The sequence below is a fragment of the Natrix helvetica genome (assembly GCF_964273705.1).
Source record: "Natrix helvetica genome assembly, chromosome: 1".
Taxonomy (NCBI): Eukaryota; Metazoa; Chordata; class Lepidosauria; order Squamata; family Natricidae; genus Natrix; species Natrix helvetica.
This window is the reverse complement of record NC_138548.1, coordinates 367,779,482-367,804,411: the sequence shown is the minus strand read 5'-3', so window position 1 is coordinate 367,804,411 and position 24,930 is coordinate 367,779,482. Positions and strand designations below refer to the sequence as shown.

Sequence of the window (24,930 nt, the reverse complement as noted above, 5' to 3'; positions counted from 1 at the left end):
CATTGTGCACTTCATAATATTCAAGAATGTCCAACATAATTCTCATATTGTTTTTAATTTGTCTTCTGGGGAGGAATCCGTTTTGGTCTGTATGGATGAACGATGTAAGAATTTTTTTCAGCCTTTCTGCTATTATTGAGGCAAAGATTTTGTAATCTGCATTTAGCAGTGATATTGGTCTGTAGTTTTGTAAAAGCACCTGGTCTGTATCCGCCTTAGGTAATAGTACAATGTTAGCCTCCGTCCATGACAACGGTGTCTTCGCCTCTTTCAACACAGCGTTGTAGACTTCTAACAACGTTGGGACAAGTATATCTTGGAATTCTTTATAAATTTCCGCTGGCAACCCATCCGGGTTTTGGGCTACTTTCAAAGGAAAGAACCTTTGCTATAACCCAGAATAAAAGTTTCCAAATCTGAGGTTCCTCTTTTCCTCACAGTGTTGTTCTATTTTAATAAATAGAATAAAAATAATAATAATTTTTTACCATACATTTTATTCTAAATTTTAATATGAGCAGATCAGTGGTGGGTTGCAGGCGGTACACCCCGGTATGGGCGTACCAGAGCCTGCCTGGAGCACCAGATACCGTTCCAGTATAGTGCTCTGGAGGGCCACCCACCCGCTCAAGCTCCTTACCAGTCTTTTAAGTCTTCTGCGCTTCTGCGCACAGTGCGTACAGCGCCTGTGTGACACTCCACTGAGCAGCTGGAGCATCACAGAGGCTCACAGAGGCAGTAAAATGCATCTGCGCACCATGTGCATCCAGGTGGACGCCGCTGGGCCTGTTCCAACTGTACTGGTTGGAATGGGATCTGGAACCCACCACTGGAGTAGATCATCCTCCTTTAACATTATGGGTGTAGGAAGAGTGGAGGAATAGATGTTAATACAGTCATCAGGAGAAATCCAATGGTTGCTGCTTAATGCTTACGTCTTTTCTCAATTGCATCCCTCCGGGCTTTATTAAATGCAAAAGTCTTTTATTTCAAATGAATATGCCTTAGTTCAGGGGTGTCGAACTCACAGCGTTATGGCTGCATCACGTAACGCATTGAAACTTTTCCCCTTCGCTAAACCAGGCGTGGGAGCGGACAGCACTTGACACAGGCCAGTAGTTTGACAGCATTGCCTTAGTTAGTCAGTTACTTTGTTTATTTATTTATTCTTCATACTTAACCACCCTTTTCCCTCACAGAGGGGCTTATATAGTTATGGTTATGTCACCTACATCTGTTTGAATTCCATCAATGATTTCATATTTACTAAAGTGAACCTATTAGACTTCTTGGCTCATGTTTTTGTCTACCTCCATGTTCCATGGATGATAAATCCTAACACATTTCCTTTGGCATTCCTTGTTCTTCTGCTTAGACTCTTCCTCAGTCCAAATGTGTGGAAAGTTGTCATCCTGGATTTGTCAAGCGGCCTCGAGAAGGAGAGCCAGTTTGCTGCTATGACTGTGTACCTTGTCCAGAGGGGACCATCTCCACTCAGGAAGGTGGGTGACACCTAGGGTGGGTTTCAAAAATTTTTAGAACCTCTTCTGTAGGTGTGGCCTGTTTTGTGGGAGTGGCTTGGAAGTCATATGACCAGGTGGAATGGCTTGGCAGTCATGTGACTGGGTGGACATGGCCAACTTGCAAAATGTGGTGAAACTCATGTAACAATGCTCATGCTTACAACCAAAATGTTGGCTCAGAAACTCTGGCATTTGAAGCATGCAGGTCTAAAAGCTGTCAAGTTACAAGACCCTTGCACCCCTAACCCTTTAGGGAAAAAAAACCCAGGGGTGTTCAAACTTGACAGCTTTAAGACTTGTGGACTTCAACGTGCAAAAGCGAACAATTAGAATTTTGCTTAATCAAAAGGCAGATATCATCTGGTCATTTAATGTAATAGTTACTCACTTTCATTCTCTTTCTCTATGTATCTTAACAGCAAAATGGTTTCCAGTTAGGCACCGGTGCTATCTGATATTTTTCTTTTTATATGTAATCACTCTGCAAAACCATTGGATGATATAACAAGTTACCATTGCTCCACCTCACCCAGTTTATAAGGTCATTGTTAAGGAGTAAGTACTTTTTAGGTGCAAAAATCTCCAAACAATTCATAGTGAAATAAATTGTAGTCTTTAGTGAAAAGCTGATGTAGAATCTTAACAAACTGCAGAACATTTCTTAGTAGTTTCCACAAGTTTGCTTGTAGGGGCTCTTCCTTGTGATTGCATTAATGTGTGTTCCTTTAGTGCTTGAGTTGGCAGAAAAGTATGCCAGCATAATTTGCACTCTCCCCAAGGCCAAACTCTAATCCACCTCAGTAATGAGGTTTTTGAGTAGGCCTCTCCTCATAGTTTTACTGTGGTACAATTTAAGGGCAGTAATTGGTGGATTCGCCTAACTTCTTTTTCCCTCTCACCTCTACTAGCTAGTAGGGGAAAAACACCACTAACTACTCTCCCTTTGTGAGGCAAATAGACTTGACCCTCCGTGGGCTATGCCTACAACAAAGGCTTTAGTCACCCATTTGCCTGTCCACTTTTCACTTAGGTTATCTCTGTTCAGAAACTCTACCAATTCTACGGCAGATAATAGTGATCCTCTGACTTTATCTCTAGAAATACCTGGCTGACATGAAAGAGGTTGAAATACAAAGCAGAAGGGAACTTTAACAGTACATCAAGATTCTTCCCTCCCAGTTCAGACATGACTAAGCCTCTGCAACACCTACCTGTCAGCCAATTTTGGACAGGGCTTTACCTAGCTAGAAGGAACAACTATCATCACTCTTGTCAATTTCACCCCAACTTAAACATATCCCAAATATATATGAGTTGCAAAGAAATATAGGGAATGTGCTGAGGCTACAGCATGAAGTATGTTATCCTACGAAGTAAGCAAAGTGGTATTGGAATAGACAACATGTCACTTCTCCATGAAAGAAAGGGGAACAGTAGGAAGCATGACCTTGACAGCAGAAGTAGGGAAAAACCGGCAATATATTCTTTTGGGAGAAAACCAGAGACAACTACTTTCCAAGTTTAAATTGACTAATAGTCTTTTTTCCCCCCAAACAAGTCAGAAGTCTTTTTAAAGATTGCTGGACCTGAACTTAATAAGTCTATAATCTCCCAGTGTGTATAAGGAGTCAATGCAGTGTCTGCCTGGTGTTGTGTGATGTGGAAGCCAAGCATTATGCTAGCAGTTGCTTCTATGGAAATTAGATATCCAGTCTCTCCCGCAGTCCATGCAAAATGGCCAAGGAAAAAAGGGCCCAGTGGCTGAAGAGAAGGGACTGTCACAGCAACCAAAGGAAGATTAGAACTATAATTATTGGAGATGGGTTGTAGTGACAAAATCTCACAAGCCTGATTGCGCTTTGCCTTTCTTCCCTGTTAGAACTCAGCAAATAATGAAGGATTTTTCCCGAGTCTTTCCTGAATACTATTTTGCTTCTCAAGATTTGTTTTACCTCTCTTTATGTAATAGTTTCCTTAAGTTCTTCTCTATGGTTCTCTACAACAGAACAATGAGAACATAGCAGCTGACAGTCCCTGACCACAACTTAACCAAGGCTATAAATAAAGCTTCATTCATGCATCTTTTTTTTTTTTGGTGGGACTTGTTTTATTAAATGATGAAAAACATTATTGGCAGGCGAGCGAGCGAGGATCAGCCCGCCTGATCCTCCATCACTCAATCGCTCGATCGCCCACCGGGCTGCCTCAGAGGTGCTCTGGCTACCTCCATCCATCCGCGCCCGGCAGCTGTGACGACATCACCAAGACAAAGTCTTGAATATATTATATGAATATATTATATATAATATTATTTTTGTGTGTGTGCGTGTGTGTGTGTGCTGCTCTTGTTGTATTTGGGTCTTTTCCGGTGTAAGATTGAGATTGTCTTGGCAACGTTTCGGCAAGGTCTCACTTGTTCCCAAGACAATCTCAATCTTACATGGGAAAAGACCCAAATACAACAAGACAAGCATATCTACACACATATACACGCGCACACACACAAACATCTATCTATCTATCTATCTATCTATCTATCTATCTATCTATCTATCTATCTATCTATCTATCTATCTATCTATCTGCTGATCTTGTTGTATTCGGGTCTTTTCCCATGTAAAATTCGAATACAACAAGATAGGTTTTCACAGGTGTAGGTATACGGGTCTTGTTGTATTATTCATAAAAATGAATGAAAATGATATCCTTTTTAGCTTCTTTGTATGGAAATGTTAGGAAATGCACCTTAGGAAATTCTTCTGCTATGAGGTTTGGTCCAAGAAGGTCACCCTTGGAAAGTCAAATATGCTAAAATATATACGTTTTGGATTTCTCAGATACAGAAAAATGCACCAAGTGTCCAGATGATCAATATCCAAATGAGAATCGGGTTCAATGTATCCCCAAAGTTATAACCTTCCTGTCTTATGAAGAATATCTGGGCATCATCCTGGTCTCCTTTGCCCTACTCTTCTTCCTAACCACAGGGTTTGTTTTAATCATCTTCATTAAATATCAAGAAACTCCCATTGTCAAAGCCAACAACCGAGACCTCTCTTACATCCTCTTGGCCTCCCTCCTGCTTTGCTTCTTGTCTCCTCTTCTCTTCATTGGTCAACCAAGGAAAGCCACCTGCCTTCTCCGACAAACAGTGTTCAGCATCATTTTCTCATTTTCCATTTCTTCTCTCCTGGCCAAGACAATCACAGTGGTGCTGGCTTTCCTGGCCACAAAACCAGGAAACCAAGTGAAGAGATGGTTGGGGAAGAGCTTGGCCAACTCCATCATCTTTTCTTCTTCTACTTTACAAATTGTGATCTGTTCCATCTGGCTGGGAGTTTCTCCCCCATTCCCTGAATCTGACCTTCACTCCCAGTCTGGAGCGATCATCCTGCAATGCAACGAAGGCTCTGTTTTCATGTTCTACATCACACTCAGCTACTTGGGATTTCTGGCTTCCATCTGTTTCACAGTGGCTTTTCTGGCCAGGAATCTCCCTGGGGCCTTCAATGAAGCCAAGCTGATCACCTTCAGCATGCTGGTCTTCTGCAGTGTCTGGGTGACTTTTGTGCCCACCTACCTGAGCACTAAGGGGAAATACATGGTAGCTGTTCAGGTCTTCTCCATCTTGGCCTCTAGTGCTGGTCTTCTGGGCTGCATCTTCATCCCCAAGTGCTACATTATCATCCTGAAGCCAGACCTGAATACAAAAGAGCAACTGACCACAAGAAGAAATGTAGATAAGTGAGACAGAGGAATTTGAAGCCTTAACATTGTCCAACATCCATAGCTATAAAATGGTCCAAACTGTTCTCCATACATAAGTATTGCTCTCCATATACCTGTATATAGCTGGTCTCCATACATAAGTATAAATATTGCTTGAAATATTTAAAGAGTGTTTAAGATATATTGTCCCCAATCTTGTACAGTAAAATTCCCTAATGTCCATTGAGCTTTTGGGGATCCTTAAGGCACCATGTCTACCCAGGACCCTTAGCCTACCTGAGGCCTGAGATGCCAAATCCAGGTTTTTTAAAATGTGACTCTTGTGCAATGGGAATCTTGTTGATATGCCAGAAATATATAAATTTCCATTACTTTAAATGTGGTCTTTAGGGACAAAGTCGATCAACAAGATGGGTAGAATATTGCTGTGTTTTCTCTGTTTTACAAAGCCCATTTCAAGTGGTTTAAGCCCGGTCACCAGGGTGGGTGATCTCAGTGAAAATAGTGATGATCTTAGAGATCTGAATATAGGGAATAGACACCTTACCCTTTTCTTAGACGACTTGAGAGGCTTCTCTACTCTCCATACAGATGTTCTTCAGATGCTATAATTTGGAACATTGATTTAAGCAGATTCAGCTGTTGGAAGAAATTTCCCCATTTCGTTCCCAGCTGGGAAGCAGTCACCGATGCTGAGAAGAAATAGACATGGAAGCAGCTAAAAGGGTTCCTTTAATTCAGGAAGGCAAGAAAAGTAGCATTCCTGGCTTGCAAGAAAACTTGGAAGTCTGACTCTGAGCCTTTTATTCTAAATTCCCCCTTGAATCTCCTGCAGCTTGAGGGGTTTATTTGTGTGCCTCTAATTAAATTGATTGCCCTGGATCCTGTCTTCCTGCCTTCCTGCACCACAAAGTTGAGAAAGAAAGAAAAAAAAACAATGAAGATTTGTACAGTATGTATAAAGAAGGGGGCACCAAGATTTTCCTGCGCATTCACACTTCAACTTTTAACCATGGTTTATTTTCTGAGGTTGTATAAAAATGGCAGGAAAGATCCAATCCTGACTATGAGAACTAGTTGCCTGATGGGTCAGTGAATTGTGTATATTAATTCAGCAGGGACTAGTTGAATAATCATTTATAAAACAAATAAGCTAGAGATAGTTTTCTTCTTAAAAGGGCCACATTCACGCAACATAATTCACCAGGCTGAGGAAATGTTCTTGCAGCCACCCTGGGACAAAAGACAGTTCTAGATGAAGCCTCCTGAAAGGCTATCATAAACCATGGATGACCACATGTCCTCCTCCACTTCCTTGGGCTTTTGCCCTATGCAAACCCACAAAATAGGTGGCCACATTTCCAACTGAGGAAAGTTTTCCTCCCCTCAGGGCACAACGAGACTTCCGTGAGAGATGGCAGTAACATGAGAGAAACCTTCTTACACACCAACCTGGCATTCAAAAACAACAGCTGGAACCTGAAGCCACCACAGATCTGATAGCAGGTACTGAGAGTGGAAGTTGAGAACGGTGCAGTGGGACAACTTTCAAACAATGGACCTGGGATATTGGTCATCCTATTTTCCTCATTGTAAGGATGGACTTGCCCATCCCATTAGCCCCTCCTCCCCTCTCACTCAAATCCCCAGTTCTGCCTTCTAGGCCAAGCTGTAGATATTAACATCCCCCTTCCATGTAAGAAACATAATCAATACAATACAATACAATACAATACAATACAATACAATACAATACAATACAATACAATACAATGCAATACAATACAATACAATAGTAGAGTTGGAAGGGACCTTGGAGGTCTTCTAGTCCAACCCCCTGCCTAGGCAGGAAACCCTATACCATTTCAGACAAATAGCTATCCAACATCTTCTTAAAGACTTCCAGTGTTTAAGTGTTTAAGACTTCCAGTGTTTAAGACTTCCAATGTTTAATCGATCAACAGTTGATTGAGAGGAACCAGAACACAGGGGCTCCAAACTGGTCCTTTGAATCACTTGTCACAATAGTCACACCACACCAAGTGCATCTACAAAACAAGAGGAACTGCCACCAGGTTCCCCAACAACAACCTCTGAGTAGTTGTGGCAAGAAATTTGGTCATACTATCCACCACAGTGTGGGCACTGCCACCATCTCAACTGCAGATCTTACAGCACACTGTGGTTGTTAAGAAACCAAGAAACTTCAAACTTTAAAGGCTCTTTAAAGGTTTTTATCAGCATGGAAAAACAACACAGACTGTGTCAATGAAACTAAAACAGAAAATTCTACCAGCTCTATGATTTTCTCTCTCTTAGCCAATGATGTGGTCCACAGGCTGTCACTTTCCTGTCTCTTAGTCAGCCTCCCATGCAAACATTGGTATTTCTAGAATGGATGCCAAATGAAGTTACACTTCAGTTACAAGGAATTCTAAAATCACTTCCAATTTAGGATTGATGCATTGAGATCTCATTGAAAAGAAAATCCCAAACAGGCCCTACTCTTAACATTAGGCTGGGTTACAAATGGCAGCCTACCCTCAGCCGGGACAAGCTGCCCACAGCAATAAAATCAGCACTGCCAACTGACCCCTGGCTCAATGACAACAAGGACATCCTGACGATGAGAGATGGCTTAGCCTGGAAAGGATCCAAACTGTATGTTCCCACGAACCTGAGGCTGGAAGTACTACAATGTAGCCATAATGCAAAATTAGGAGGCCACTTTGGATTCCTAAAAATGCTCCACCTCACCAGGCATCAGTTTTGGTGGCCAAAAATGAAAGCAGAAGTGGAAGACTACGTGAAAAGCTGTGCCAGATGTGCAACCATGAAAATATGGCCAAGGAAGCCCCCTGGATTATTGCAACGGGTGGCCAGCCCTAGCCGACCATGGGAAAAGATTGCAATGAACTTCATCATCGAGCTCCCAGACAGTGGCAGGAAAAAAATAATTTGGACAGTCATTGACTTATTTTCCAAACAAGCTCATTTCATTGCTTGCTCAGGATTACCATCCACAAAGAAGCTAGTGAAGATGTTTGTTAAATACATTTACCACCTGCACGGAGTACCCAGGAGGATCATCTCAGACCATGGAGTTCAGTTCATCGCCAAGTTCTGGAGAGAGTTCCTGAGGTCCATTGGGTCCACACAAGTCTTGCAAGACTGAAAATATTTCTCCCTTCCTCTTCTTGCACTCTCCAGAAAAATGTGGAATATCTCTTCCCAAATATTTCCCATGCTCCCTCTTCCTCCCGTGGACTGTAGGTCTTTTACATGCCACTTGTCCAATCTGTTGATCTTCCTCCTGTCTCACAAGTACATTTTCACATATCGTTACAATACTCTTCCCCTATTTATTCAACCTATGGGTTGAATATATATTTAAGGAAACTGGGTTTGAAGAAGTTGGGTTTTGTTTGAAAACTGAAGGAAGAAACATCAATAACCATGCTTCAGAGCTGAAGAAGCTTCTTCGATGAGAAGCAAAATGTCTTCATAGAAAAACCAAAAAGTCCAGTTATCTCTTGAAAAAGTACTTTTGGGATGATCAATAACAAATGTTGTGCTGATGACACAACTGGAATAACATAAAGGTTAACCTGAACTCTTTTTCAGCTCTGTGGTTTTTCTCATAATGATGCCCAGATTCATTTCAAACTCCATGCCATGTGCAAGGTTTTCAACCTTTCAGATCTTCTTACATGGATTAAGAGATTTGCCCTTATTATACGTCATTTCATAGTCCATTCATTGTCCTGCATGGACAATATATTCAAAATGAAAGATTTTTTTTTTTAAAAAAATGATGAAACGAGAAATATAAAAAATATCTAAGAGATGACAAAAAAAGGACAGAATTACTCTATTTTTATTGGTCCCAGGTTTCTGAGAGTTTGGGATCCAACAAGAGTTGTGATGCACCAATGGAGAAAGCCAATGTAGCCCCAATGGAAAAAACAAACCTGTACCTTGAGACTGGGAAAATCCTATATGTAGTTTATGGGTTAGATTTTTATTTTCAACCCATACAAATCTCAGGGCCAGGGAGAGATGAATTCAGTTCTAGGAACTTGAAGGAAACGGCCTAACTGATCTTTTATCTTTGAGAAGCCAGAAGGAACTGGTGTCATGCAAGAGTGTATGAAAAGGCAGGCATAACTCAATGTTAGTCCAGCTACACAAAACCACTACTAAGAAAGTGTTACAGCTGACATTCTAATGGGGTAACTTTCTTCGGAAGGATCGATCCTACATGTGTAATAACCTTCTCATGGAGTTATCCCAGTATTCTATTTATCAAATGTTCAGGTTGCCTGAATCAAGATAGGATAAAATAAGAGTGTTTTAATGTCCATCTGGAAATAAATTGAAATGAGTCTTGAAGGACGCATATATCACATTTCTTAATAATATCTCTAGAAGAAAAGACTCATGAAGGCCAGAGTCTGAAATTGTGCAGTTATTCATAGTGTTTAAATTGTAGACTGAGCCAGGAATTATCTATATTTAGGGCTTTCTGGCTCAGGACAGGACAAAACTTTGCATTATTTCTTGTATTTGCCATTCACTGAACCAGTTTCAAAAGGGACAGATGGAAAACTCCCTGGAGAGAACAGAGGAAGAAAGAAATCCCCAGCACTTCCATAATTATAGGGGAGAAGTTGTACAGTTGCCATGGCTTCTTTGCAGAGCTGGAAGTGAGCCAGTAAACAAGAACTCAATGTCAAAGACACATTCTCCTATTTTATGTGTGTGATATTTTTTTTTAACTATGGAACGTTTTAATGATTACATTTTGACTAAACTTGATTTTGGACTATTGCATCAGCTTCTTCTGTGGTGGTGCCCTTGAGCATTAGCTGTCAAAGGGAAGTAAAATTTTGCTCCCACTTAGCAAGCAGCTATTTCAGATCTGTGACATGCTCAGGCATTAAATAGTCCCCAGGGTTCTCTCTTTAACCACTATGACAACAAATAGCAGATTTCTTTTTCTTCAGTCACAATTGCCATGTATCGAATTGGAAATCTTATTGTGTGGTAGTGGTGAACACATTATCACTAAGGTCTATAAAAAGTTATTGAACTTAAATTTGGAAAGTGAACATGTAAAGCATTCTATCATTCAAAGGACAAGGAACTTTGGATATAATTTAATGCTTGAACAGTGGAAGAACATATGGAAGAAAGATTTTAAATTTACATTAAATTACAATTTAATAGAAGACTTCTATAAGATGATGTATTGTTGGTATTTAACTCCAGATAAGTTATCAAGAAGGTGTAAAGGTATTTCAAATGAACGTTGGAAATGTAAATGTAAAGAAAGGACTTTTTATCATTTATGGTGGGGGAAACTGGGAAGCTTTCAGATTCGGGTTTTCCCAGATGTGCCAACGTGGCTCTCTTAATAAATTGGAACTTTGAGCAATCCTTTGCCTTGGACTCCGATTTACTTTTGGATGCTATTTGGAACCCTGACACACACAACACCTAACACCTGGGGGAACAACACCCACATGAGTGGATCCAAAGCTGGTTAGCCAAACTAAGATTCTGGCAAGAGATGTTGCATGGTGGCACTGTGACCCACCCATGCCAGTGATATCACCACCTCTCTTCCACCCTCACGATGCACAAGGAGGCCCCTTACTCAGAGGAGAGATGTCCGATTATGCCTGAGGCTGCCTAGGCCAGACTGGGTGTGGGGTGTGGGCAAGTGACCTCTCTTCCAGCACATCTTTCATGCCCTCACCAATGAAGAGACATGGACCTCCTGTAATATCCTGGCCTTTAATGTCACCCCTGCTCCATCACCCTGTCACTTCCCTCACGAAGGCTTTAAAGTTGTTCTCATGTAAAGGTTGGGGTTTCCTTTCAACTCTGCACAGCACAACCAGCTCAAAAATCTACCCATTTGGAACTTAGACTTAGACTAACTTTATAGTCACTTTGGATGTACACTAATTGTCATACATTAAATTTAGTTGCATGCAGCTCTCAAAGGGTCTCCACCTCTAATATACATTACATAAACAAGATTGCTGTGCCCCTCCAGCCCTCAGCAGAGCTGGTAGCAGAGTCAGATGATGAGAAGGTTGGGGAAGAACTTGGGCCAGTCCTGGAGTCTGTGGAAGGCTCTGAGGGATGCTCTGGATCAGAAGCAGAGATAGGGCCAGGGCCATCTGACATTTCCCAGCTGCCTTCAGAATCAGAGATAAATGGGGAAGAAGAACAGCTGGGGGCCTATTCCAGATGCATTTATGTGCAGAGCTGTCGGGAGAGGAGAACAACTGAGGAACAGGGGCTGACTCAGGAACAAAGGCACACTTGGATGCTGAATGGCCCCTCCCTGGGGAATAAGTAGAAGCAAAAATGGAGTCGTGGTTGCAGGAGACAATATTTCTTTCAGAAGGTTTGCTTATCATGGTTCGTGCCACAGAGACTCCTTGCCAGGAATTAATTTACATCTTTGCAACTGGATGCTCTCAACCTGGCAATTATCCAAGGACTGATAAAGTCTGTTCTTGCAATTAACCCTTGGAAGGATTATTGCCTGGACTTTTCTGTGTGTGAATGCCATGAATCCACAGTAACTAAATAAAGAGGGGTTTTTCGGGACAAGGAGTCTGTTTCTTGGTTCTGCTAAGACTGGGTCAGAACAATGACAAAATACATACATACATACATACATACATACATACATACATAATTATGTTTTGTGGCCCAGCAGGATCCGCTGGAGCTACTGAGGGACTCAGATAGCGACGAGCCTTATGAGTCGGCTATGGAAGAGATGGATGACCCTGGGCAGACTTCAGACTCAGAGCAGGGACCAGAGAGGCTGGTTGGCCACCAGGAGGTGCCTAAGGCATGGAGCAGTGGGGTGGATCTAAAGGAGTTTGTCCCTGAAGCAAGATCACGACAGGCGCAGAAGCGACCGCAACAGCTGCTTTGGAGACAAGCTCCTCAGAGATAATCAAGCCCAGGTGGCCATTCCCAAGAGCTTATTTAAGGAGAGATTTTGGGGAGGATACTTCTTGCAGGACACAACCGTTGAAAGTAATCTGGTCTGAACTGTTTGCGGAAGATGCTGGAGAAGCTGTTATCTGTATCTGTCAGAGTCTGGGTTGCTGCCAAGGTTCTTATCTGTTAGTTCGTGTTTGGGCTTTCCGCTGCCCAGATTATAGTCCTGTCAATAAAGTGTGGCATTCCAGCTAAGTTTGTGTCAGCATTTGTTACTGGACGGAAGGGGGGTCAGAACAATTATGTATGCATCTATATATATTATATGACATGGAGAAACAATGCAATCTATTTCAGATGTATACATGTAAGGAAATTTTGTGATTTTGTGGGTTAGCCTGGAAGGGTCCCTCTGAGTTCCATCTGAGTACAAATGGAGCTGTGGAATGAACAAACACGATGGTGGAGCAGTACCTGAGTGATATGTCGACTACCAGCAGGACAATTCGCCCGATCTGCTGGCATATAATAACGTGGTCCATAGTAGCACCAGTTTAACCCCACTCTAGGTCACCAGTGCAATGGACTTTGTATTGATGCCTGAGCTTCCAATCTCACTGTCCTTGGCCGAGTGGGTGGAATCTCTGTGAAAGCGGGCACTCGCTCAAGCCACTGAGAAGTACAAGCACCAAGCAGATAAACACCGGGTGCCACAAGTCTCTTTCAAAGTAGGAGACCAGGTCTATCTGTCTAATAAGTATCTTAGACTTAGACCCACAAACAAACTGGGTCTCAAATTCATAAGCCCATTCCCTACAGTGAAAATTATAAATCCAGTAACTGTGCAGTTAAATCACCCTTGTTTATTGGGGAAGATGCATTTGGTTTTCAATAGCAGCTTGTTGCAGCCAACTGTTTTTTCCTAATTGAGACCTAGAGATCAACCAGTTTTCAAACCAATAGTAGTCCAGGGTGAAAAGCATTATGAAGTAAATATGATTCTTGATTCTAGGTTACATGGGGGGTGATATCACATTCTTTGGAAGGGGTACTCTTCATCTGAGGCTACTTAGGTAATTTTGGATGTAGAAGCAGATTAGTGAAACAGTTTCATGAAAAATTTCCCGATAAGCCAAAGGGGCCCCCTGGGGGAGGAAGGGGTGGTTAGTTGGTGTGGATTCTAACCTCCTATCACTTTTTTCATTTCAAGATGTTATCATCACTTGAGGGGAGGCAGCCTGTCAGGCCTGGATCCATCTTGATTCAGATTTAGGGTTGCCACAGCAGAGATGGGCAGCTGTGGGAACAAGAGAATACTGAGGGTGGGACGATAGCCACAACTACATTCTTTTGCAAGAGCTCAAAGTCAACTCGGTGGAGTTTGGAGGGGAGTGACTGGACTTGACAGGAGTTCAGAACTGAGGTGGATTGGAGAATGCAATTAAAGAATCATCAACAGGGGCTAGGTGTGAGTTTTAGTGCAGCAGGAGGAAAACATGGGAATTCAGATTCGTGACTTTCCCAGACATGCCAATATGACTTCTCTAATAAATTCTTACTTGGCTGGACTTTGTCTCTGAGTGCTGAATTTGGGATGGAGAATTTGGTTGGAATTCTGACTACCCTTTCTTTATTTAATAAACTATGAAACTTCAAAATATAAAGGATTTCACTGTCTTCCATGAATATTGAAGGACAACAGAAGGTCAAGGAAAATAAAAAAATGCTATCCCTTCGGTAAATTTCTCCCTATTTACCTAAGAATACAGTCTGCAAACTGTCACTTTCCTGCCTCTTAGTCAGCTCTCATCCCAAAAATTATACTTCTAGAACAGACAGAAATTGTTGTCACTTTAGGCACAAGGAATGTTAATATCAGCTCCAAATTAGGATTAATATCTGGCGATCTGATAGAAAAGAAAATCACAAAGAAGACCTGCTCTTAAAATTAGGCAGTGCTCAAGGGTGCAGAAGGTGTCAGAGAGCAGTAGAGTTAAGCGTTGGCAGCCCAGACTGCCATCAAACTGCATAGCTCTGGATGATCTTCTCTAACATTCTTTGGAGACCGTACGCCACAATGTCAGGCAATAGAAGTCAATTCCCTAGGTATTGAAGATCTTCCTCCAACATTAGTTTCTGCACATGTCCTGACAGGAAGGATGACAACCTTTATAGAAGGGTGTCTCTAGGGGTGTATATGCAACATTTCACAAGGATCCTTTTCTCCTGTGGTCCTTCTGTACGTGGAGCCATGCAAGAGGACAAATTATCACTCACAGTAATTATCACAAGCCCAAACTTTGAGATGGCTACTGCTACTTTTCCAGTGATTGCAGCAACAATCACTGCAGCAACATGGAATGGATCTTGCATCAGAAACAGATATAAGCTTCTACTCATGCTGAATAGTTTGCACAATGTTTAGGACACAGGCAGGGGCTGTGCTGCTGAATGTAACTTCCCTTCTTTTCCAGATGAAGCAGGCATTGTTTCTGTTTGAATGAGGAAAGCCACTGGATGTTCCATTTTCTGAGAGTGCTTTGAGATCATCTAGCTCTTCTTTGGAAACAGGATTCAGCTCCATGAATGATGCATGTTCTGCTTCTGCTTTGGGTGCTACTGGTGCCCCAGCCAGTCTCTGGGAAGCTGAGAATGAAATGCCCATTGAACCTGTATAGAGAAAGATTGTGGAGCTACTACAGGCCAGGAGACCATCTCATCGGCATAGTCACCAGTGCAGCAACAATAAACCAGAAAATATTGGTTTTCAACCGGCTTCCTTATAGTCAGTCTCACTAGTAAGTTATTCAGTGTGATGAAATTGTATTCCTTCCATCTGCAGTTCTAACACTCTCCTTCTTTTCTCCTAATTCTGCTTACTCCTATATTTCAGGAACTGATTAATTTTGTTGATTGACCAGGTTTCCACAGGTTTCCTCCTCTGTCTTATTTAGTGGAAAAGACACAAATACAAGGATGGAGCAGGAAAAAAAATACCTGAAAGAAATCCAAATTATTTTCCTCTCCATATCCCATCTACAATGCATGACTTGAAAAATGACTTTTGTTTAAAGTAGCGATTGTTGTAGTTAACCAGTTGACAAGCTCATTTTCATATTTTTATAATTGCTCATTGATATTCAGTGTCTGATCCTTATAGGGATAGAGGATGACATATAAGAGGTTTTCTGGGTCACTTATGAAATATCCTCAAGGTAGTATTGCTCAAGGTAGTAGCTATGAGGGGGATCTTGGAGTCCTAGTGGACAACCATTTAAATATGAGCAGCAGTGTGCAGCAGCTGCCAAAAAGCCAACAGAGTTCTAGGCTACATCAACAGAGGGATAGAATCAAGATCACGTGAAGTGTTAATACCACTTTATAATGCCTTGGTAAGGCCACACTTGGAATACGGCATTCAGTTCTGGTTGCCACGATGTAGAAAAGATGTGGAGACTCTAGAAAGAGTGCAGAGAAGAGGAACAAAGATGATTAGGGGACTGGAGGCTAAAACATATGAAGAACCGTTGCAGGAACTGGGTATGTTTAGCTTAAGAGAAAGAAGGACTAGGGGAGACATGATAGAAGTCTTCCAATATCTCAGGCATTGCCACAAAGAAGAGGGAGTCAAACTATTCTCCAAAGCACCTGAAGGTAGGACAAGAAGCAACGGGTGAAAACTAATCAAGGAGAGAAGCAACTTAGAACTGAGGATAAATTTCCTGACAGTCAGAACAATTAAACAGTGGAACAGAAGTTGCCTCCAGAAGTTGTGAGTGCTCCAACACTGGAAGTTTTAAAGAAGAGATTGGACAACCATTTTTCTGAAGTGGTGTAGGGTTTCCTGCCTAAGCAGGGGGTTAGACTAGAAGACCTCTAAGGACCCTTCCAATTCTATTATTCTATTCTATTCTATTCTATTCTATTCTATTCTATATTCTTTCCTTTTATGATGGTTGTATTTTAAAAATGAATTATTTTGCAGAGCGGGCACTGTGCTGATGAAAATTACTGCTGCTACAAATAATAGATTATTTGTCATTCGAATAGTAAATGTACAAATGGTAAACGTCGATGGCTGAGTATCATATGCCTCTTGTTTTTAATCAGTATTACTCCAGACTGAATAGTCTTGTGTTGATAAAGAGGATGAAATTGGGGGGAAATGTATTTTATTACTGTTGTTGATGATGCTTGTATTAACCAAAGCATTTTTACACTAGTGTACCTTACGATTTGAAAGGAATAGAACGCTTTATTTTCACCATTCAAGAGATCAACAAGAATATCCAGCTCCTGTGCAATCTCACACTTGGCTACAATATCCATGACAACTACTTGAAAACTCTTGGCACTTCAGAAGTCTTGCTGGACACACTCTCTGCCGGAGAAGCCAATGTTCCCAACTACAGCTGTGGAAGGAAGGACAACATTTTGACTCTTCTTGATGCAGCTGACAGAGAGATTTCCATCCAGATGTCAACATTAGTAGGCCCCTACAAAGTCCCACAGGTTTGTGTGTGTGTGTGTGTGTGTGTTTCTCTATATAGTAATGTGAGTGGGGTGGTAGTGAGTACATGATAGATCCAACTATATCTTCTCTATGGAATTCAAGAGCTGCTTTTCACTTTGTCCATTGTTGGTGTCATGGCTGGGAACTGGGATACACATTAGGATGGTAGCTTGTATCAAAACAGTTATATCCTGTTGTGATAGCATCTCTATTGCTTTGGGGGCTTCTGGTGCATGCTTGTGAAGATGAGGAGAGGCTCTACATCCAATCAAAGAGTTTTCTGTACAATATGATAGTACAACACTGATAGAAAGCTCATAATGTGTGCATAATAATAGCATTTAGACTGATATACAATGCTTTACATTCCTCTCTAAGTGGTTTACAGAGTTACCAGATTATCACCAACAATCTGGGTCCTCATTTCACTGACCTCAGAGGGATGAGTCAACCTTGAGCCTGGTTCATGAGCTTAGAAAATCTATTGAATGAAATGCAATTCTCAGTGGTGAGAAAAGTAAGGTCCTATTCCCAGACAAGAAATACTAAATACACATATGGAATAGTTGCCTGGCTGAGCAGTAGAAACTGAGAGAAATCTAGGTGTCCTACTGGACCATGACTTAAATACAAGACACCAATATGGTGCAGCTGCCAAAAAAGCCAGTGCAGACCTAGGCTGCATCACTAGAGGGATGGGATCAAATTGACAAAGGAGAATATTTGTAGCTCTGTGTTGAAGTGAGAGTTTCTTGTAGCTTTCTGAGCTTGGTTATTTTTGTGCAGACATTTCATTACCCAAACTAGATAAGATGATCAGTGCTAGTAAGGAGTGGGGAATGGTCTCAATTTTATCTTCTAGTGACATGCTCTGTAAGCGCTGGTGGAAATGGTCTTGGATGATTTTTGGTGGCCTGTTTGTTTGGCAGTTCCTTGATTGGGGTATTATTTACTTCTTGATTGTTGATCTGATGTTAATCAACATCAACTAACCAACATCATGTTGATCAATATCAATTAACATCATTAATTATTGGTGCAAAATGAAAGCTATGGAAACTATAGACTTCTGTGTCTGTCAGAACGGACAAAAGGTCAGCTAAAGATCTCTTGGCTTATACAACTGACAAATTATATGAGGAACTACGTTTTCCCTGTCTCTTGTACAACTGGAGAAGAAAGTAAAAAGAGGGCTGCACAAAGAATCTGAAATATAGAAGCAGAGAAAAATAGCAATAGCAATAGCACTTAGACTTATATACCACTTCATAGTACTTTTACAACCCTTTCTAAGCAGTTTACAGAGCCTCTTGCCCCCAACATTCTGGCTCCTCATTTTATCCACCTTGGAAGGATGGAAGCAATGGTGGGATTATTATTTTTTTACTACCAGTTCTGTGGCCATGGCTTGATGGGCGTTGCATGGCTTGGTGGGCCTGGTGTGGCTTGGTGGGCATGGCAGGAGAAGGATACTGTAAAGTCTCCATTCCCTCCCTATTCCAGGGGAAGGATGCTGTAAAATCTCCATTCCCTCCCTATTCCAGGGGAAGGATGCTGTAAAATCTCCATTCCCTCCCTATTGCAGGGGAAGGATGCTGTAAAATCTCCATTCCCTCCCTATTCCAGGGGAAGGATACTGTAAAATGTCCATTCCCTCCCCATTCCAGGGGAAGGATGCTGTAAAATCTCCATTCCCTCCCTATTCCAGGGGAAGGATGCTGTAAAATCTCCATTCCCTCCCTATTCCAGGGGAAGGATGCTGTAAAATCTCCATTCCCTCCCTATTCCAGGGGAAGAATACTGTAAAATCTCCATTCCCTCCCCATTCCAGAGGAAGGCTACTGTAAAATCTCCATTCCTACCTCACTCGAGGGGAAGGCTACTGTAAAATCCCATTCCCTCATTATCACCTGGGACTCAGGAGGCAGATAATAGTTGGGGAGGAGCCAGTCAGAGGTGGTATTTACTGGTTCTCTGAACTACTCAAAATTTCCATACCGGTTCTCCAGAACTGTTCAGAACCTGCTGAATACCACCTCTGGATGGAAGGCTCAGTCAATCTTCAGCCAGTTAGACCCAAACTGCCAAACTGCTGGCAGCCGGTGATCAGCAGAAGTAGCCTGCAGTACTGCATTCTAACCACTGAGCCATCGCGACTTGGATGTAGCATTCTTCAAAAATGCAATATAATATGGCCCTTTATTGTAACAATATATTTCAGTGAATATCTGCACATGTGAGTCTAACTTCATTAAATTGTAGGGGTGACAGAGAAATATGATTTGCATTTTGATTGTTATTCTTTTTCATTTAATTTGTTTTTCATCTTAGCATTAGCAGGAGCAGTTATATTTACATACTACTTCAGAGTGCTTTACAGTCTTCTCTAAGCAGTTTATAGAGTCAGCATTTTGCCCCCAACAATCTGGGTCCTCATTTTCCTGACCTCAGAAGGATGGAAGGCTGAATCAACCTTGAGTCAGCAAGGCTCGAACTGACAGACTGCAGGCAGCTGGAAGTCAGCAGAAGTAGCCTGCAATACTGCATTCTAACCACTGCGCCACTGTGGCACTTCTATTTTTATATACAGTCTTCTTAATATTCTGCATTTAATATTGTAAACAATGGCCAATCAACAAATTATTCTAAGATGTTTATCAAAATGAAGTTGGATTTATTAAAAACTCATCTTTTGGACTTGACCTGACCCCAAATATAACACAGCATTCTTCATTGTTTTTCCAGCTAATTGATAAAATTGCTTCAGAGACTCTGAGTGATAAAAGTAAATTCCCTTTTTTCCACCGGATGCTCCCCAAAGAAGGGTTTCAGTATTTAGCAATTGTCCAAGTGCTCCTGCACTTCAGATGGACCTTGATTGGCCTCCTTGCTCCAGACACAGAGGAGGGAGAGAATTTCCTGAGGATTTTTCCTCCTTTGCTTGTCAAGAATGGAATTTGTTCCGTTATATCACAACGATTCTCAATGACTGGATATCCAACACCCTTCAGGGATTCCAGCTTTTCTCAGTGGAAGCAAGTCAATGTCTTTGTTCACTTCATAGGACGTATTATCGTTTCAAGCACATTTAATATTTTTCAACTAACACTTGACACTTTGTCAGGACCCATTGGAGGGAAAGTGTGGATCACCACAACTTTGGGGAAATATATAATGTATCATCGTGGACGTCACAAATACATCCATAGCATTTGGAGCTTTAAATTTATCCAAAAAGTAAGCCCAAAATATGATGCTTTTGAACCCCTTTCTTTTATAGACTGCCAATATGAAAAGAAGAATTTTCTGTGTTCTTTTTCAAAGCATCTTTTGTCTGTCAAAGGCCGGAAAAGATGCACCCAAAAAACTCCAGTGGAGACACAAGAGAAATTGAATGGGAAGAAGGTTCAAAACAGTGGCACTATTTACGTTATCTATATGACTTTGGCCCAGGTCTTGAAGGCTGCATATTTGTCCAGGTCCTGGAGGAGAAGGAAGGTGACCCAAGAGACACTGGAGGCTCCGAGGTTGCAGCCATGGCAGGTATGAGGTCCTAACAAGGATCCAACAAACGAAATTCCTCTGGAGAAGGAATCCATTAGAGAAAGAGGAGGATCTTATCAAAATCCTTGTTCTACAAAAGGCCAACAGATTTGGTTAGAATATAATAAAATAGAGTAGAATAGAGTAGAGTAGAGTAGAGTAGAGTAGAGTAGAGTAGAGTAGAGTAGAGTAGAATAGAACAGAACAGAACAGAACAGAACAGAACAGAATAGAATAGAATAACTGAGTTGGAAGGGAACTTGGAACTAGCCCAACCCCATGCCTAGGCAGGAAACCCTATACCATTTCAAAGAGATGGCTATCCAACATCTTCTTAAAAACTCCCAGTGTTGAACCATTCACAAGTTCTGGAGGCAAGTTGTTCCACTGATTAATTGTTCTAACTGTCAGGAAATTTCTCCTCAGTTCTAAGTTGCTTCCCCCCTTGATTAGTTTCTATCCATTGCTTCTTGTTCTACCCTCAGATGCTTTGGAGAATAGTTTGACTCCCTCTTCTTTGTGGCAACCCCTGAGATATCGGAACACTGCTATCATATCTCCCCCAGTCCTTCTTTTCATTAAACAATTCCAGAAACCATTCTTCATATGTTTTAGTCTCCTAATCATCTTTGTTGCTCTTCTCTGTATTCTGTATTAACCCTCCACGTGATCTTGATTCTATCCTTCTGTTTATGCAGCCTAGAACTGTGTTGGGTTTTTTGGCAAGCTGCTGCACACGGCTGGCTCATATTTAAATGGTTGTCCACTAGGACTCCAAGATCCCTCTCAAAGTTACTACTATTGATCAAGGTGCCACCTATTCTGAACCTGTGCATTTTGTTTTTCTGGCTTAAATGTAGAACCTTACTTAATATTAAGTAAGTAAGTAGTAGTAAGTAAGATTCTACTTATTAGTAGAATCATCTACTATTTTGATATTTTCACAAATATTCTTATCAAGTTTGATCATCCTTTTTTAGTGCATCATTGAAGTTCTTCTACAAGATATTATAGTCCTTGTTACCATTTACTGTTATGTATGTGTCTCTTTTTTTCTTTTTCTGCAGATTTTTGTGTTGTTTTGTCTAGTTCTTTTTTGCATTTTGTATCTTTCCCCCCTTTTTTTGGAGTTTGTATTTTAATGTTTCAAATAGAATAAAATGAAATTTAAAGGAAAGGGGTAACACGAAAGTACCACGTAGGTTAAGAAACAAAGTTTTCTGCTTTTCAAATTCCGGATGTATTTCCATTCTAGTTCCATTCCTTTCTGGAGAAGAACGGGTTCTACAATCTTTCTCATTGGAAACTCTACCTGGACCAAAACGGAGAAGTAACTGCAGACATGGACGTTGAGTTCCAGGTGTTTTTGCACAATGGGTGGTTAATCAAAAAGAAACTGGGGGCTATTGAAAGACAGAAGCTTGTTATCAACCAAGATACTCTTGTGTATCTAGAGTTGGTTGAAAAGGTATGTGAAATATTGCTGCGTTTCTCTTTTTTCTAAAGAGTGCAACCCATTTCACGTGGATTTAGTCACCATGGTGAATGACCTTAACTGAGAGTTGAATGGAGAACATTTATTGCTTTTTTTAGACCTGGGATGGCAAACCTCTGGCACGAGTTGGCACCTCTGGCACCCTGGGGGCATGCATGCTGTTGCCAGCTGCTCTTCTGGTTTCCAGCAGCTGGTCTTCATGAGCACCTCCAAGGTTTGGTTTGGTTTGGTTTATTTGGATTTATATGCCGCCCTTCTCCAAAAGGACTCAGGCGGCATACAACATTAAAAAAACACACATCCCAAAAGTTAAAAAAGATTAAATCCATTTAATCCAACTCTGTTATTCTATTCTATTCTTCTTTATGGCAACCCCTGAGATATTGGAACACTGCTATCATGTCACCTCTAGTCCTTCTTTTAATTAAACTTGACCTATCTGATTCCAGCAACTGTCCTTTATGTGTTTTAGCCTCCAGACACCTAATCATCTTTGTGGCTTTTCTCACTGTACAGTCATGACTCTGAATATGATCGCGAATGGTTAGGAGGTTAGGATTCACTTGAACTATTTTTCCAAGGGAAGTCCTGACAGACTACTCAACTAAACTTCATAGCTACCTCCATTGTCCATGGATACTTAGCACAGATAGATTTTCTTTGGCATTCCTTCTTTTTCTCCTTAGCCTTTGCCTGAGTCCAAATGTGTGGACAATTGTCGTCCTGGATTTGTCAAGCGCAAGCGAGAAGGAGAGCCAGTTTGCTGCTATGACTGCGTTCCTTGTCCAGAGGGGACAATCTCCACTCAGGAAGGTGGGTGACATCAAAGGAAAGGGCAGATTTGTGGAAGGGATTCATCCAAAGCCCTTTTATGACAGTGAAAGTTAAATGAGAGAATGAATCTCAACTGATTTATTTATTTATTTATTTTCAAACTGCACAATTTCTTTTCAAAGTGGAAGAATAACAGAAAGACCTTAATGGGGATTGGAGAGTATGGTTATCTTTACTACTGCCAGAGAAAATATCTCTTCTGCTTTTTATTTTGGATATTTCTTTCCATATTTGTCTTTCTATAAATATCTGAATTCTTTGAAATGTGAGGAATTGTCTTAGAACTTAGAGCTTAGAATGATTTTATTGTCACTTTGTGACACTATTAGTTATAATTAATTCATGATTAGCCAAGTACACTAATAGGCATATATTAAAATGAAATTTCGTGGCGTACAGCTCTCAAAGGGTTACCAATGTCAATATACACTACATAAACATAAATAAATAAATAAATAAATACATACATACATACATACATACATACATACATACATACATACATACATACCAGTGGTGGGTTTCTGCCGAATTGCACCGGATCATGCGCTCCCGTTTGGCAATGAACCTGGAAGTACGTTCTTGCCCTGCCCCTGGCGAAGGGACGACGCTTGCCTGCGCTCCACCAGTGCAGCGTCGCCAGCTGCATTAGGGAGGGCTCATACATGAGATGAAATAACAGGATGACAGCAAAGTTTCCTTGAGATGATATGAGCCCCGAATGTGTTCTGGAGCCTGCTTTTATTAAGTCAGAAGGCATTCAAAAAGTTTCCGTTATACATCGTGTTATTACATGATTGGTTACCTGCTTGTGGCAGGGCAGAACTAAACAGGTTAGCATACAGCCATATAATTGGTTAAAGCTTTCCATAGGATGTGGTTTTTTCTCTCCTGTCCGGAGTTCTCTGGACAGGCTCTGTGGTTAGCATTTCTTGCATAAACAGCAGGTGTTGAAGCATAGCAAAGGATGTGGTTTTCTATGTCGTTAGGCTACCTTGACCATTGCAAAAGATCCCAACATCTCCTCCTTTCTTTTTTTATTTCAATGGAAAGGCTGTGGCGGTTGGAGCCGGAGTGTGGCCCAGGCCCCTCCGGGCCCGAGATTCACTATCACTCACTGACCACTGGATACAAGGTCAAGTCCTCCGACTCAGCCTGTATCGTTGACCTTACCCTGATGTTTTTCTGAGGAGATGTTTGTATGGTTTGCAAAGTGAGCTAAAGGATTGACTCATCCTCTTCACTCACGATGAAATTATTTGACACCTCATCCTGAGGTATGGGTTGGTAGGTCCCTCTGCTTTCAAGGTCCCAGAGGGTATTCTGGGATTGCAACAGCATGGTCTGCAATGAATCTATTCTAGATGTAATAAATATAGAAAAGCGATTAAATAAGCATGGGCCAATTGTGCACGCTAATACAAGCAAAATTAATGGTCCTATAAGAGCACTTAGCAAAGTGTTGAGCCAAGGGGAAAGGTTATACCAGTTTCCAAACCATCCTTGTTGATCTTCCCTCTCCTATTTTCATTTATTCAGGCCTTCTCTGAGTTTTGTCATAGAGTCCTGTACTATGCCAGAGTGGTCTGCATAAAAACAACATTCTTCCCTTAAGGCCACACATAACCATAAAAACAACATTCTTCCCTTAAGGCCATACATAACCCCCCCCCCCTTCTTTTTAAAAAATAAATCGAGTCCTCTTCTGTTTTGCAAAACCACTTCTGAGAGGGAGGTTAAAGATTGTCATGTTAGGCAAAGTATTGTTAGGAATACAGTCATGTGGATGTAACTTGGGATGGAATTGGCAGACATGGCGATCCGGAATTCACAAGGTATAGCCTGGGAGTATAAAGTCACACATCAATGGTTGCAGACTCAGGAGACGGGGAGGCTGGCAGCGGAGATGGGTGGGGTGCTGGTGCAAAGTAAGGCCGGATACAGCGACCAGGAACCCACAAGACTTTGTCAGGCAGTTGGACCGCTGCGTAGCCTCTTCCCCAGGTGATGAGATCAGCGGGCCCTCTCCAGGCAGGATCTGGGAGTTGGCGATACCAAACCTGAGGGCGGGGGAGAGAGAGGGAGGGGGAAGAAAAATGCCTTGTGGCAGCAGAGGAGGCAGGAGTGCCAGTCAAGTTTAAAAAAATTCAAGGAAAATAAGCATAAGTTCAAAATGTTTTGCACCGTTGGGAGGTTAGGGAGGTTTTTCCCTTTTTTGTCAATGTGTCTGTCTAATGCATGTTTTAAGGTTTGGTTAGCCCTTTCAACCAAGGCTTGACCTTGGCTGTTATAGGGAATGCCAAACTTATGAGTGATTCCCC

At 41.5% G+C, this 24,930-nt stretch overlaps 1 protein-coding gene across 1 annotated transcript in view; it reads left to right on the top strand.

The window, feature by feature from the left end:
- Positions 1 to 758: 758 nt before the first annotated feature.
- The window catches only part of LOC309382595 (vomeronasal type-2 receptor 26-like), a gene marked incomplete at both ends in the record, with an annotated part of 282,626 nt that continues 258,454 nt past the window's right edge, over positions 759 to 24,930 (top strand). Inside the window, 2 exons of the mRNA XM_081934271.1 lie at positions 759 to 803; positions 1,376 to 1,502. Of these exons, the coding sequence (XP_081790397.1) occupies positions 759 to 803; positions 1,376 to 1,502 (172 nt within the window). The remainder of the gene's footprint in view (positions 804 to 1,375; positions 1,503 to 24,930) is intronic.